Below are 14,723 nucleotides of genomic sequence, written 5' to 3' on the forward strand. Positions count from 1 at the left end.
CTCTGGAACTTGATAGTATTTGGTTATTTATGGAAATTTACAATGGATTCATTTATAATTTTAAATTCTAAATTATCCTTTATGAATAACTGAGAATAAATATGGACCTAAAAGCTATACACAGTAGCTCAGAGGGAAGAGAAAGAAATACAACTCTTCATTTATTTTGTGATGGTTAACAGGGGTAATGGCCACAGACATGCTACAGAATGAATATGACTTTAAAGAAAAAGCACTATGAATGTTGAAAGATTATTCTCCCAGGAACAAATTAACTTTTCAAGCCTTCCAGTGTCTGTCTATGTTTACTGAATCAAACAATTTCCAGGAAAAATTATTCGCCACGTACAAGTTTTCAGGGGAACAATTTTATAGACACATTATTCCTCCGTACAACTATATTAAACATGTAAAATAGTAGATCTGAAAGTAGAATATACTATTCATTGCAAACCAGCATTAAGGAAGATTGTTCTGTGTTATTCAAAAAATTTCCATGACACTCTGCAATTCAAAAATTGCCCACAGTTACATATATCCGGAATAATTAATTATTTCTAAATGAAAGCGTAACAGTAACATGTCACCTGGCTTAGTGAGACAGGCCCAACTATTATGTTTTTAATAAATTTGCAGTTTGCCATCTTATTGAGGCAATGTAATGTGTTTGCCATGCTATATGTTTTGGAAATAGAGTGTTACTACTATTCATTCAGGTGTAAACAACAAGGAAATCTTGGATTTTGACCCTCAGAATATCTTCATTTTGTAAAGAAACTTTAAAAATTATGTTGAGAAATGCTTGTTTTGAAGTTGCTAGATATACCACAAAGGATAATTATCCATATTACTTCTTAAGTCTTCTTAATAAGAATACTATTGGGCAGTTAGATAACGGTGTACTTTTTACCTTCTCCAGTGGTTTAAAACATGGAATGGCTCATGGTGATTTTGTCTTGTTCTACAGCCACAATGGAGAACTGAGAAAATTGGGAGACAGGGGTGGGAGCAATGAGCAAAGCCATCCCTGCTGCTATAAGGGCAGTGGAGAGTACATGGTGGCCTGGTCCCTTCCTTGGACCTGGCAAAGATGGGAAGTGTTGTGCTGAAGGGCCTCTGAGGGGAGAGGCACAAGGGAAAAAAAACAAAGAAACAGAAGTTAAAAATGAAGACTCCAGGGAAAAATAGAAAGAAATATGCTTTTTTAGGCAATGTTAAAAGTCTAACAACTAGACGTGCTTTATAAGTATATTATACTTAAAAATATTTTTCATCTGACTACGTATGGTTTTATTATTTGATAGTTAACTGAATCAGCCATATCACATTTTGGGGCCTTTATACCTATGAAAGTTATTTTAAGGAATATGGCTGTGTACTGTTAGAGTATAGTAGAGGTATTCCTTTTAGAGACTTTGTTTTCTCAATTATCAAAATACCTGATTACCAATATGCCTTTCAAAATGTTTCTGATCGATTTTGATGAGAGTTGAGTATTAGTAACGGAGAGCAAATGTTCTCATATTTCTTTCGTGCTGGGGGTCAGGCTCGGGAGGGCAGGTGAGGGGTAAAGAGGGTCCTGTTAACAAGGTCATCACCCCTTCCTCTCCTTACTTTTTGAAAAATAGGAAAGCAATTCTATTTTACAGACGTTTGAACTCATTAATTATTATAGCCACTTACATTTTGAGGGAGAGCTGTGAATCCTTTCGTAGCACTTTTCTGTGGCAGACGTTCAGGACAGCTGTTGAATTCATGAGTGCAAACACACTGACCCATTTAGATCCTCCGTCTCCTCTGAATCTGTATATCCTTCTTATCAAGACGGTCCTTTGGTTGATAAAGACGTATCTGTGGTTCATAGTAAGACCTCTTTATTTCTAAATTGTATGAACGATGGTGCCCACTTGACGTTTATTTAGTACCAGCTATACCCAAAACACGAAGCTCGAGAGACACACAGATTGGGGACATGACCCCGGGCCTCTGGGAAAGGGAGTGAGGGGGCTCACAGGTTACATGATTATTACAGCAGGGTAATTAAGGAGACAAAGGAAACTCCCCTTCCCCCTCAACTTCCCTCTCATTTAATGATCAAGAACATACAGAGCTGCTTCTCCCATTATTCCTGAAAGTTCACATATCACTTTCATGTGGAATCCCCCATTCTTCAAATCTGTAAAATACTGAAGTGCTTTCGGTCCTGTCCACTCACGACCCTAACTGGGAAAAGAAGACCCTACTATTAGACGCATATCTGAGTTAGAGACAGAGGGTGTTTTTTGTTTTCTTTTATTCTGGAACATATTGTTTTGTGACTGTCGAAAAGTAGCAATTAAATATGATGTTTTTTTAAGAGCTTTACTTGAGTATTTGAAAACCTATTAGGGAGCTAGAAAAGGGATGTTTCAAAATAAATTCGCATATTTCAAAGTTTTTAAAAGCCACTGCAGGGATTTACTTTTCAGATGAGAAATCATTTTCATTGAAGCCTGTCAGCTAAAATGGGTGCTTAGTGAATACAAATCCTGCAACAGAAGGCCTCGAGGGCATGGCTGGCCCCCCTGAACTCCCAGGTTCCGTGCTCCCCTTCAACATTTTCCCACCATCCCAAAGAGAGAGAATCATGTAAAATGCATCAAGAATTAACAGTGAATCGCCTTTCTAAAAGTTTATAGGCTTTATAAGGACATTAGCATTTGCTGTCTGTAGATGGGAATCCAGAACCCAAATCAACTACCGTGTCCTACACTGAGCATTGCTGCATTCGGTGGTTACGTTCCTGTTCCGGTTATACCGGGGAATTTTTCCAGAATCTAGGTAGAAGTCTTCTCTGTGCCTTGGAATGGTAAAATCAGGGAGGGCCCATCCATCCAGGTAGCTACAGCTGCTCAGAGAGCTGAGACCTTGTCTTTCCTAACAGGGAAAAGCTGTCCCAACCCCAGGGGCTGCTGGACAGTCCCTTCCCACCACTCTGTCTTTAAGCATCAACAATTCATGCTGCAGCCCTTGCTTACCTTTGAAAGGAAAAAGCCTGCTGAAAGGTGGCTCTCAGTACTGCCTGAGCAGAGTGTTTCCATACACAGGAAGATGGAGCAAAGAATTCACTAGACCTCCGTGAACTGCACGGTTGGTGGCAGTTGTGTTACTTTGTCCACACTGGTGCTCGGCGTCCATGGCCATCATTTCTCTGTTGGCACTACTTTCCGTGCACAGGGTCTAACGGATAGCCAGAGGAAGTGCATTATGAACCAAAGTCCCTCTTAAAAGCAGTATTATTGGAAAGAAACTAGTCATTTTCTTAAAATGAATTCTAGCAATACAATCTTGCTCAAAAAGAAAACTTTTCAGCTCCATGTAAAAGGATTCACCCTCAATTACAAAACCTGATGTTTTCCTTGCTGAAGTGAAAGATATCCATACAAACTTGGGCCCATAGTTCCATGTCATTCTAAGACGACTCCTTACTGTAAATCAAAGGATTGAGAGAACTTTAATAAAAATTATTTCTGGCCTGGCCCCGTGGTTCATGCATATAATCCTAGCCCTCTGGGAAGGCAAGGTGGCGAGTAGATTGCTTGAGCTCAAGAGTTCCGGACCAGCCTGAGCAAGAGAGAGATCCTATCATTACTAAAAATAGAAAAAACTAGCCAGGTGTGGTGCGAGGCACCTGTAGTCCCAAGTTACTCAGGAGGCTGAGGCAAGAGGATCACATGAGCCCAAGAGTTTGAGGTTGCTGTGAGCTATGATGATGATGCCACAGCACTCTACCGAGGGTGACAGAGTAAGACTGTCTCCAAAAAAAAAAGTTATTTAGTTATTTCTTACTCATTTTCCAGACAACTGAACTCATCCAAAGATAGCTCATGACCTCTACCTGACCTGGTTAGTGCCAAGTCAAAAACTCAGCGTCCAGCTCTTTGTTCTGTCTCCCCCACTATGATAAGTGCTTTTCTTCAAAGCATATCTTCTTCCACCTAGCACCTCACTAACCTGTGGCTCTCTTACCCAAAAGAATTAAATGGAATAATTTCATAGAGTAAGTAATGAACAACAAGCCCAAGTGAAAGAAGACTCTGGGTCATCAGATCCAATCTATAGTGTGAACAAGGAAGAGGACAAAGCCTGTTCTCTGCTGGTGCTTTATCAGCTCCCAGGATTTCTTTTGAAGAGTTTATTAAAGAAAGCCAGTGGTTTGATAAAGTATCCGTGCCTTTCTTCAGCTGTAGTAGGTCTTGACAGTGTCACAGTAATACTTTCAGCCTTTACATGTGTCCCATTCATTTGAAATGCAGTGTATTTAAATTTCCAACACAATCATGATAACATAGACTCTGTCAGTTAATTAAAATGTGTTACCAGGCACAGAGAGGGCTAAGTCACTCCAGGAGGCCATGAGCACTGGATGTACTCGAGCATTCAACAGTGGAAAACGGCCCTGCCAGAGGAGTGCACAGCCAAAAGTACCCAGCAGGCTGGCGAAGGGAGAAACGAACCTGGGCCTTCTGACATTTTGCTTTTCTCCAAGGAAACAAAATGCATGGAGAGAACAATTACAGTACAAAGTGGAGAAATCAGCAACTCTTGATTTTTTTTAAAAAAAATATGTTGTTAAGTAGTCACATAGAATTTTCCTGAAGGAGCAAGATAGAGATCGGTAGTATCTCTCTAATATTTCAACCTAAGCTAGGAGTTGCTCCTAGACAAATATAGGTATTTCTAAAAAGGCACAGATTCAAGGAAAATAGTCTTTTGAGTTACTAAATAGAGCAATCTGTGGGATGAAGAATATGACCCTCAGCAAAGTTACAAGGATTCTGGTCTGAAATTTTATCAACTGCTTTTTTAATTTTCTTATCAGGTGAAAAACGCAGCTGCCAACGTACTCAGGGAAACATGGCTAATTTACAAAAATACAAAGCTAGTAAAAAAGATAGATCATGCGAAAGTGAGAAAACACCAACGGAAATTCTTGCAAGCTATTCATCAGTAAGTACCATTTGTCATTTCCATTCTGCTTTGGATCCTTGGCTTTTGATTTGTGCACTTGGTTCTTTCTTGCGAAGGAAGAAAACCTTGTTTGTTTAGGGAAGATCTTATCTGGTCTTAAATGAAATCCTGAGAAAAATCTCAGTTCCTTTATGAGTAAAAATTGTTAGAATGAGTACTTATTAAAATATCTTCTTAGTTTCTGTTAAACGTTTAAATTTAACATATGAATTCATATAGTTTGATAAGGATGTTTAGCTTGTATCTCCTGCAGAATCTTGAAAAAACATGTGATCTGGATTTTTTAACACAATGTCAAACATCTATATATGCATGGAGTGCTTATAATTTAATATTGCAATTTTAAATTAGTTTAGAATTGGGGGGATTATACAATGTGTATTCATCACGGATGTTACAGTTTCTATAGACCTTGTACTTTCGTATCATTATTCTGACCTTATCTAGACCACCATTATTCAATCGGTTTAAGTCCTTCACATCATTTTATTGTTATATGATTACCATGGACTTTTAAAGTAAAGATCTGTGTAAAGTAAGAGGCAATGATAAAGCCCAGGGCCTTTGTCTTCCCGCCTGGCAGCGTCTGTACCGTAAGTATTATTCATGTGGGTCTCAGCTACGATGCCCTGCGGACTTGCTCTTAACTCAATGCCACTTCTTTGTGGAGAAGAGCAGAGACATTTGTGGCTCAGAAAAGTAGCTTGCTTCATGAAACCTTCCTGGGTAATAATGAAAAGGTGGGTACATACCAAGTCTTCGGGCTATCCAGCAAGACTTAGCTTCTCAGAGACAATTAGCACAAGCAAGCTCAGGGGCTGGGATTTTTATTTTGCATATTTAGATCATCCAAATGCAGGATAGGGTAGCACTGACGCTTTGTGCAAAGTCACTTAGCACACTCAGCTTCTACCCTTCGACCTGTCCATGCAGCCGTTCTGCTTAGACAGGTATTCCTGAAAATTGAATATGTCTGTGATTATGCAGAGGCATGCTTAAAACCCATGGCCCTTGAGCTTTAAAGTAAAAGGGAAACTCCCCATGGATGGAAGGCTGCTCATCCCTTACTTTTTTCCTGGCTGCCACCACCATTCTTTCCCCTTTCTAGTGTGGCTTCACGAGACATACTACTATGCTTTTTCACCCCATTGGAAGGAAAAGACAAGGCTAGCATTTTTAGATGATATTCTGTACTCTTAAAGTTGGGGAACACCGAGAGGGGAATGTTAGATTCCATTAGAAAGAGCTTGCTGCCCCAAGCTCACGGCACCTTTATAACCCAGGAGCACGTGTCTGGACATCTCACTTCTTTGAAATTTAGTCCTAAGAAGGAGTTTTCCTGTGTACTACCTCTACCTGACCGTTCACCACCTGTGTCCCTCTGGCCTCTTTCCCAGGGAACTCGCCTGGCCCGGCTCTCCTAGTTGGGTGGCCTTCCCCACTAAACCATACAACATGGTAACCTTGACATTCATGCAAGAGGTCCCTAGGCTATACCATGGAGATAGCATTTTCTTGCAATTTTAGTGTTTTGTTAATAATTCCTATTGTTCAAGTATTGTAAAAAGAAAACTCACCTGGGCGGCACCTATGGCTCAAAGGGGTAGGGCCCTAGCCCCGGCCAAAAACTGCAAAGAAAGAAAACTCACCTCAGTGAGTGTGAAAAGATGTGTGTGTCCAGGGGCAGAGGGTGTGATTGACATGCAGGGAGCAAGGGTAGTTGGCCAGCCACATGTCCTGTCAGCATAACCTGTGAAATATATAATTACACGTGATTTGCCTTTGATAAATTTTTCATATAACAAATGCTGTGACAGTTTTTCTAATATCGTTCTGTAACTTTCTATGAATGGTAGGTATGCATTATATCTTCTTTATAAACTTGTAATAAACTCTTTGGGAGGTGTCTGAATACATACAAACAAAAGCCTAGGAGGGAATTTGGGGGTATTTACCGCAAAATTCTTTCAACTTTGCTGTAGGTAAGAAAATTTTTATAATGTTAGGAAAAAAAAAAAATCTGCAGGGAAGCTAAATTCCTGAAAACTGTCCCTGAGCAAGTTCAAACGCACCGTAATGGTGTGTCAGCCTTGAGGAGCGTGCACTGGGCCCCTCTGGATGCTGCTTGTGGATAGCGGGACAGAGGAAGCCACCTATGATTTTTCTGCTTCTGGCAAACGTTTCTCATTCCTTTTCTTCTGTAGTAACATCTATCTCTAAAGCATATGAGCTTCAAGCACCTCAAAAACGCCCTGAATTATTTATAAAGTAGTCTTTGGGTTAAGGGGTTTCTTTTGAGGGTGGGGGACACATACTTTGTGACAAAAGTACCCCTGAGTACATGCTTACTCATTTCTAATCACGCACAATTACCTTTCGTTTTAGTTGGAGGTTGTATGAAGTCATACAGGAAGGCACATAGGGCTCGATTCCTCAGGGCAAGGCCTTCAGTGCCCACTGTGTGAACCCAGGGAGACCCTCGGCCTTAGCTGTGGGCATTGGGGGGAATCAGACCTTATTAAAGATGAATTTTTAAATTCATTCAGTAGAACAAACGCTCCTGGCCTCTGCTACGCTCTGATTTGTCCTGTGAGTTTTCTCCAGCAGTTGTCTCCTCTTTTATCTGTCCCCTCTGTCACAGCCCTCTTCCTCTTTTCCCAACTTCATAGCCTCTGTACCTGGCACGCAGTCACTCTAAACACTCCAGGCTTGTACCCCCTTGTCAGTTAGATGCCTTTCATTTTAGGTTGCCACCTGGTGCTAGGAAGTCTTCTTTCTCTAACTTGTAACCCTTTTTCTAGTAGAAGCTTTAAAGTTTATCATATTCATCAACATGAACTTGTCTCAGAGCCAAGAAATCCAATATGTATAATTTATATATTAATAACAAAGAGCGTTGGATTACCTGCCTTTCAGAAAGCCAGGCTCCTGAACAGCACCAATTTTGGAAAAGATGCATCCTCCAAAAAAAAAAAATTAGGCAAAAATGTTTTCTGTTGGTCGTTTGAACATCCCAAGGCCGAGCCAACATTACGGGTGTTCTTCCTTCTGAACTCTAATTCAGGAGGAAGATAAGGCCCTGCAGGTGAGGGGAGGACAGTAGCAATGAAAAAGGGTGGTGACATAACTGAACAGTATCTCTCTTTGGTGAATCTGTCAAAATCCTGCAGAACCGTGACAGGATCTTCCAGCTAATGAATCGAGCCCCCTGTGCACAACTGAACACCACATTGTGTTATTTTTGTTCCAGAATATTTTACAGTTTCTTTTCTTTTGTTTTGTCTTTTTATTTCAACAAAATGAAAATAGAGCTCGGAAGTAAGTTGTGTGAGCCGCTCCTTTCAACATTTGCAGAATTTTTCTACTGGCTGCATGCACCCAGCAGATCCTTGATTTGTGAATTTCAGTAGTCTGATTGCTGCTATGGAAATGTGATCCAAAATCATGATATTTTCCTGTGATAAGTGAAGTTCACAAGGAAGAAATCAACATATGTTCCTTATTCTTCTTTTCTGAGGGAAAAAACCATGTGATACACATCTGCCTGTCACCTTTTATTCTGGCAGCTGGGGCAGGCTTTTTCCAGCAGCTCTCCTGAAGTGCAGGTAGTGGAAGAAATAAACAAGACACGGTAGGGTAGGTTAAGTTCAGGAAGCGACAGGAATTTCACTCAAACAGCTACTCCATGTCTGCTTTCCAGATTAGTAGCAAAGAGAATGGCCAAAATTCCACTCTCAGTCACAGCAGACACATGAAAATCCAGGAGAAGTAAATTAGACTCCGGCTTGCCAGGGGCCTGTCCAACCTGCACTGCAGAATTTGGGACAGCTTCTGTATTCAGAGTGCTCCAGAGCCCAAACTTCAGTCATTTCCATCCCACCTCTACTATTGCTTTTACAAATTTGAAAACAAAACTTTATATAAGTCCTCATCATAGGCTGAGGCAAGGGGACTGCTTGAACCCAGGAGTGTGAGCCTGGCTGACACCACGGCCACAGTGATCTGGGCAACAAAGTGACACTCTGTCTCAAAAATCAAAAAATACAGGGTGGCCATAAAGTTTGTGTGCAATTTAAAATAGACAACATTCAATTATTTTAAGTTGCACATAAACTTTATGGCCACCCTATGTGTGTGTACATATATACATACATATCACACTCACAGCAAAAAGTAACATCAGTGGACAGTTGAAATACTGGGATTGAACTCCAGTCAGAGGCAGTTGCCTGTAGAAAGCTATGTGCTGAAATCTTCTCTTTTATGTATGAGAGGTAATATCAGGAGTCAGGCAATAAAGACAGAGTAGGACCAGTCAGAGACATTTTTCTTAAAAGAAAAATTATTTCTAAAAAGAAATAATTCTCTTTCTGTTTTAATATTACTGAAGGTCTTTCTTTTTTGAATGTCATTTTACAGCCATCTAGAACACCTTTACTGGTATGAATCCAGCACTTGAGAAACTTGTCCCTGTCTAACAGACTTCCTTTCCTACAAGAGGAAGTCCAATTAGGGCCACTGAGGATGGGACCCACGTCTGACATTGCTCTAGTACACTTGTGTGTGGCGACCCACAGCTGTTTAAGGGGTGGTATTTTGTTTATTCTTTTCTGTTTTTTTTTTTTTTATTATTGTTGGGGATTCATTGAGGGTACCATAAGCCAGGTTACACTGAGTGCAATTGTTAGGTAAATATTTTTAAAAGACACACATCAAGAATTTTAACTCTTATGAGTAGCGACAGAAACCTGCCTCAACCATATGCTGGATTTACATACAAGCTTATAAATTTCTTTCAGATAAGAACATATTCCCTCTCAATGGTAGCACAACAAGAAGCCAGTTAACTTTGTTCCAAACATTCGGATAAACACATAGTTGCAATGACGAGTTATAACCTTAAACTGTTTTAGAGTGTTAAAGATCATGTTGTAGGGAGGTGTCATCTAAACTCTTACTGGCAGAAGCAACTCTGTCTTTACTGTAGAGCAGATTTGGTGACATATCGGATATCCTAGTTTCCGAACAAATTCACTGAGCAATGTGAACACATGTTACCAAAAACTCCCTGGCAGTAAAATCGTGCCCGGTGAGTTTTAATACTGGAGAATACCTATTTTTCAATTTAAATTAAAGGTAATTACAATGTATAGAGAATACAGAGGTGAGCACAGGATTTTATTTCTTTTCTTTTTCATGAAGTAGCTCAGAGGGACCCACTTCTCTTTTGGAGCAAGGCTGAAGTTTTGGCTGAAAGAACAGTAAACTACTTTTCTCTTACTGGAAAATCTTAATTTCTTGCTATCCAGTAAGCACTGGATATCAAGGAATAGTAAGAGTCCTTATTCAGAAAGTGCTAACGAGGGGCCTTTTTTTGTTAATCAGTTACACACAGTGATCTTGGCAAGTAGATACTCTGTCCACCAGATGCTTTTGTTGTCCTCTGACTTTTATCTACGCAGAAAATTAAGGGAAATCTCAATGCTCTGGCCTCCCTTCAAATTTAATGGCAGTTGAAGATAAAAGTCAAGGGGCATACAGTGAAGAATAAGAGAATTATGTGTTTTCAGTTATCTTGCTGCTGGTTGAATAAAACTCTTGTTTTTGTTAATAATAAGAATCTCACTTATCACTGTGTTTTCATCAGGTTCAAATACCTAACCCAACCCATCTCAGACTAAACAGGGTCCTCCCTGTATCTAGGCACATAGGCATCGGAAGGCGCTCATTGCTCCGACCTTGACGAAACTGCAGTTGCTTTGCATTTTTCTTCCTATGTCTATTTGTCATGATACTGGGGCTTGAAGGAATGTTTTGGCTTCTTCTCATCTGGTGAAATCCTTATGAGCCTTTCTGAATTCAACTTTACCTGAGAAGTAGCTGTCCTGAGGACATCTCATCTCTTGCGCTCTCTTTTCCCCTTTCTTTTTTGTGGTGTTGGGGAAGCATGCTTCTCATTGTACCAGATACATAGCTGGTTTTGACTTTACCCCCAATATTCGAGGCATTATTCATGCAGTTATTTGCTCTTGTCAGTTTTGTGCATGCTCTTTGGAAGATGTAAGGTAGCCAGAAAAGGAAAGGAACCTTTCTGACTTCAGATTCTGTCTTCTAGATTAAGAAGTGTAAAAATGGAGCAGAGGAAACTGAATGACCAAGCAAATACCTTGGTGGACTTGGCCAAGGTAAGCCTGATGGTCAGCCTGTGCTTTTCTGTCTGTTGAGATTAACCACCCCACAATCACTAATCATTAATGCTTCAGGAGATGCCCAGTCCAAATCTAATTACATCAAGCCAACAAACCACCCCAAAATGATGGCCCAACTTACATTATTCAGTCCCCATCCTAGTTACAGTGTTTTGGAAGTACCGTAAGAAACAGAAGTGGAATGTGAGATAATACCTTGGGGAATTTTAATTGCAGAACAGAACCACCTTCTGGGTGTGCTTTGAGGTTCCTTCAATTTTTCTTTTAATGTATTTTAAGCACACACAGAAGACTATAAGGCCAATTGTTTTTTAAAAGATACCCCAAATTACACTCTAAAATGAAAATTGTCTTCCCATAGAAAGTGACCACTTTTTTATGGTTCTTTCTCCATTTCATCATTTAAAAATCATACTACTTTTTAAAAGATAGATCAACAATCCCAGAATTCTTCTATTACATTTATAAGATGTATCAGAGTGATTTTTTGCAAGTTCCTCTCCAAGTTAAATCCATCCTCAAAATATAAATATTTATCCAACAATCAAAACATTGCCTTCTCCAGAGCAAATTTTAAAGTATTAGAATAGCATTTATAGAAGTGTACACCCTTTGAACACAAATGTTTTGAAAGCGGCAACTCTCAGTTGGTCTGTACGAACTGTTTTATTTTCCCAAAGCCTCAAGTATAATCTATAAAAATTACCCAAAGTTAGCCTAGTCTTATTGAATACTATGTCTAAAATATTCATGTTAATAATGCATATGATATAAACGTTTTGAAGATAAATGAAATATTTAATTATTTACCTGAGGAGAGCATATGTCATGCATATAAACTGGGCAGCACCCATTTACAAGGTATGACGATGTCCTTGACCTTGACAGACACGGCTCTCATCATGAACAAAGCTGGCAGGCTCCTGTATTCCTCCTAAGTTAAATAATAAAAGAAATCAGATATTTGATGATCAAGTAAGACAGACGAATTTGAGATATGATGGGGGTAGGTAATTTTACTTAAGAGTACACATGTGGGGCAAGAGGCTGCTTCGTGCCAGTTAGTTTTTGCTGTCATCCTTAGTGCGACTGCAGGACTCAATCTGCTGTAGAGATTCAGTGTTTTCCAATGAATGGATGCTGTTCACGTATTCTCAAGACCAGGCAATAAATAATGCATGGGCGAACGGAAACGAGGTGCCTGAGTCTGAACAGAAACTCCCTCATTTAATCAGTTCATTTATCATATTTAAGAGGTGGTTAAACAGGGGAAGAATATAGATTATGAAGGGAAATGAGACAGAAGGAAGGAAGGCTTAGACAAAAGGGTCTTGGGCTTGGGAAAGGCTGCATTAACTAAGGTTAACATCCTGCCCTTCCCTCTGGCTCCAAGAGGGTCAGTGCTGAGGCCCTCTCTCCTGTGTGTTAGCACCCTTAGGAAATATACCTAGGAATAAGAGTTACCAATACCTTGTGATCAAGAAAATGAATTTTAAGATTCACTAGGACACCAGAATCATCTATTTCAGCCCCTTATCTCTGATTAAGCCCTAGCCAACAATGGTAAATTTAGTATTCCCCCTAGATTTTGTCCTGTCAATGGTTCTATGAGAAACCTATATAATTTGGAACATAGAATAACCAATGATATTTAGGAATTCATTGCTTTAAATTATGAGATTACTTGATCAAATTTCATTTATATTCTACCTTCAAAATTTCTACTGTATAGCAGTACCATCTGCATTATTATTCATTGTTCTTTAAATCTGTTTAAAAATTAGCCTTGCCCTAATTAATATTACATGTCAAAAAATGAATCTGATGTGGTAACTTTTGTAACAGCCATTAAAATACCTATGCAAGTATTAATTGAAAATCTTAGGATATTTAACTTAATATTTAATTTAATACATAAGTATTTATCTATCCTTAACATCACTGGGCATATACTAACATACATGCTTCTGCTACTGAACTGCTATGAACCCCTAAGATCTTACTTGTCTAAATCCCAGTATGGAGCAAGTCCACTGAGTCTGCCCGGCAAGGTTAAAGCCGTTCAGGTGGCTGACACCCCTCTTCCACAAGGTGCCACCCACAGGACATCAGCACCAAAGATCCTGGAGCTGAATAATTAAGCCTCTTGGCGTCTCCGTTTCTACAGTCTTCTCAATCCTGTTTTCCAGACCCAGAATATCATGTATGACATGATTTCTGACTTAAATGAGCGGAGTGAAGACTTCGAGAAGAGGATCGTGACCCTGGAAACAAAACTAGAGACTCTGATCGGGAGCATCCACGCCCTCCCTGGGCTCATAAGCCAGACCATCCGGCAGCAGCAGCGAGACTTCATCGAGGCTCAGATGGAGAGCTACGACAAGCACGTCCCCTACAACGCCGAGCGGTCCCGGTCCTCGTCCCGGAGGCGGCGGTCCTCCTCGACAGCGCCACCAACTTCATCAGAGAGTAGCTAGAAGAGAATAAGTTAACCACAAATAAGACTTTTTGCCATCATATGGTCAATATTTTAGCTTTTATTGTAAAGCCCCTATGGTTCTAATCAGCGTTATCCGGGTTCTGATGTCAGAATCCTGGGAACCTGAACACTAAGTTTTAGGCCAAAATGAGTGAAAACTCTTTTTTTTTTCTTTCAGATGCACAGGGAATGCACCTATTATTGCTATATAGATTGTTCCTCCTGTAATTTCACTAACTTTTTATTCATGCACTTCAAACAAACTTTACTACTACATTATATGATATATAATAAAAAAGTTAATTTCTGCACAGACTTGTTTGGTCATTTTAATGTCATAATCATTTGGCCCAGCATAGCTTACTGTCCTTTTTGACTTACAGTGTCTCATTCTTTCTTCAGTTTGTTTTCAAAATGTGGAAGTGAGGGTGTTATATCAGAACATGTGCAAACAAAGGGAACAGATGTGTTCAAGAATTGCTTTATTCCCAGTTGACCAGGAAATTTACATGAGGAAAGTGTCCGGTTAAACCCCTGTCTCTGAAAAGATGTTACAGAATTTTAGGTCTACACTGGTAAAAGAGGAATGACGCAGAACTGGGTTTGGAACTTGGCTCTGCTAGGTACTAACTGTATGCACTTGAACAGCAGTAAGCCTTCTGAGCCACGTTTTCTTCATTAATAAAATAATTATAAAAATGGAGTTACCAATGGGGCTCTGAAAAGCCTGGCATCGATGCCCTCAAATCATGGGAGTTATTTTTTATCACTGTTTCTAGCATGAATCAACAAATATTAAATACCCCCACAATCTGCCTAGCCTGTAACTTTTAGCACCTAACAATATCAATTATAAATTCTCTTCCTTATCTGTCTGGTTCATTCTTAAAGCAATTTGCTGGACTCTGACAACCATACTTGTTTCCTTAGCCCTGCTTTTTATTTAACGTGACCTAGAACATCTATAGGCGAGTGCCTTTGGTCTTTGTGCTGTCTGCTGCTTGTCATCCCCTTATATCTGTTCA

The 14,723-nt window shown here is 39.7% G+C and overlaps 1 protein-coding gene across 2 annotated transcripts in view; it reads left to right on the plus strand.

Moving 5' to 3' along the window:
- KCNN2 (potassium calcium-activated channel subfamily N member 2) overlaps positions 1-14,011 on the plus strand; it is a 148,086-nt gene extending 134,075 nt beyond the window's left edge. For both annotated transcript variants that reach the window (XM_053566570.1, XM_053566571.1), the window contains 3 exons: positions 4,862-4,989; positions 11,126-11,195; positions 13,409-14,011. In XM_053566570.1, the coding sequence (XP_053422545.1) occupies positions 4,862-4,989; positions 11,126-11,195; positions 13,409-13,696 (486 nt within the window). In that variant the 3' untranslated portion in view covers positions 13,697-14,011. The remainder of the gene's footprint in view (positions 1-4,861; positions 4,990-11,125; positions 11,196-13,408) is intronic.
- Positions 14,012-14,723: the final 712 nt, after the last annotated feature.

The sequence above is a fragment of the Nycticebus coucang genome, chromosome 17 (assembly GCF_027406575.1).
Source record: "Nycticebus coucang isolate mNycCou1 chromosome 17, mNycCou1.pri, whole genome shotgun sequence".
Lineage (NCBI taxonomy): Eukaryota > Metazoa > Chordata > Mammalia > Primates > Lorisidae > Nycticebus > Nycticebus coucang.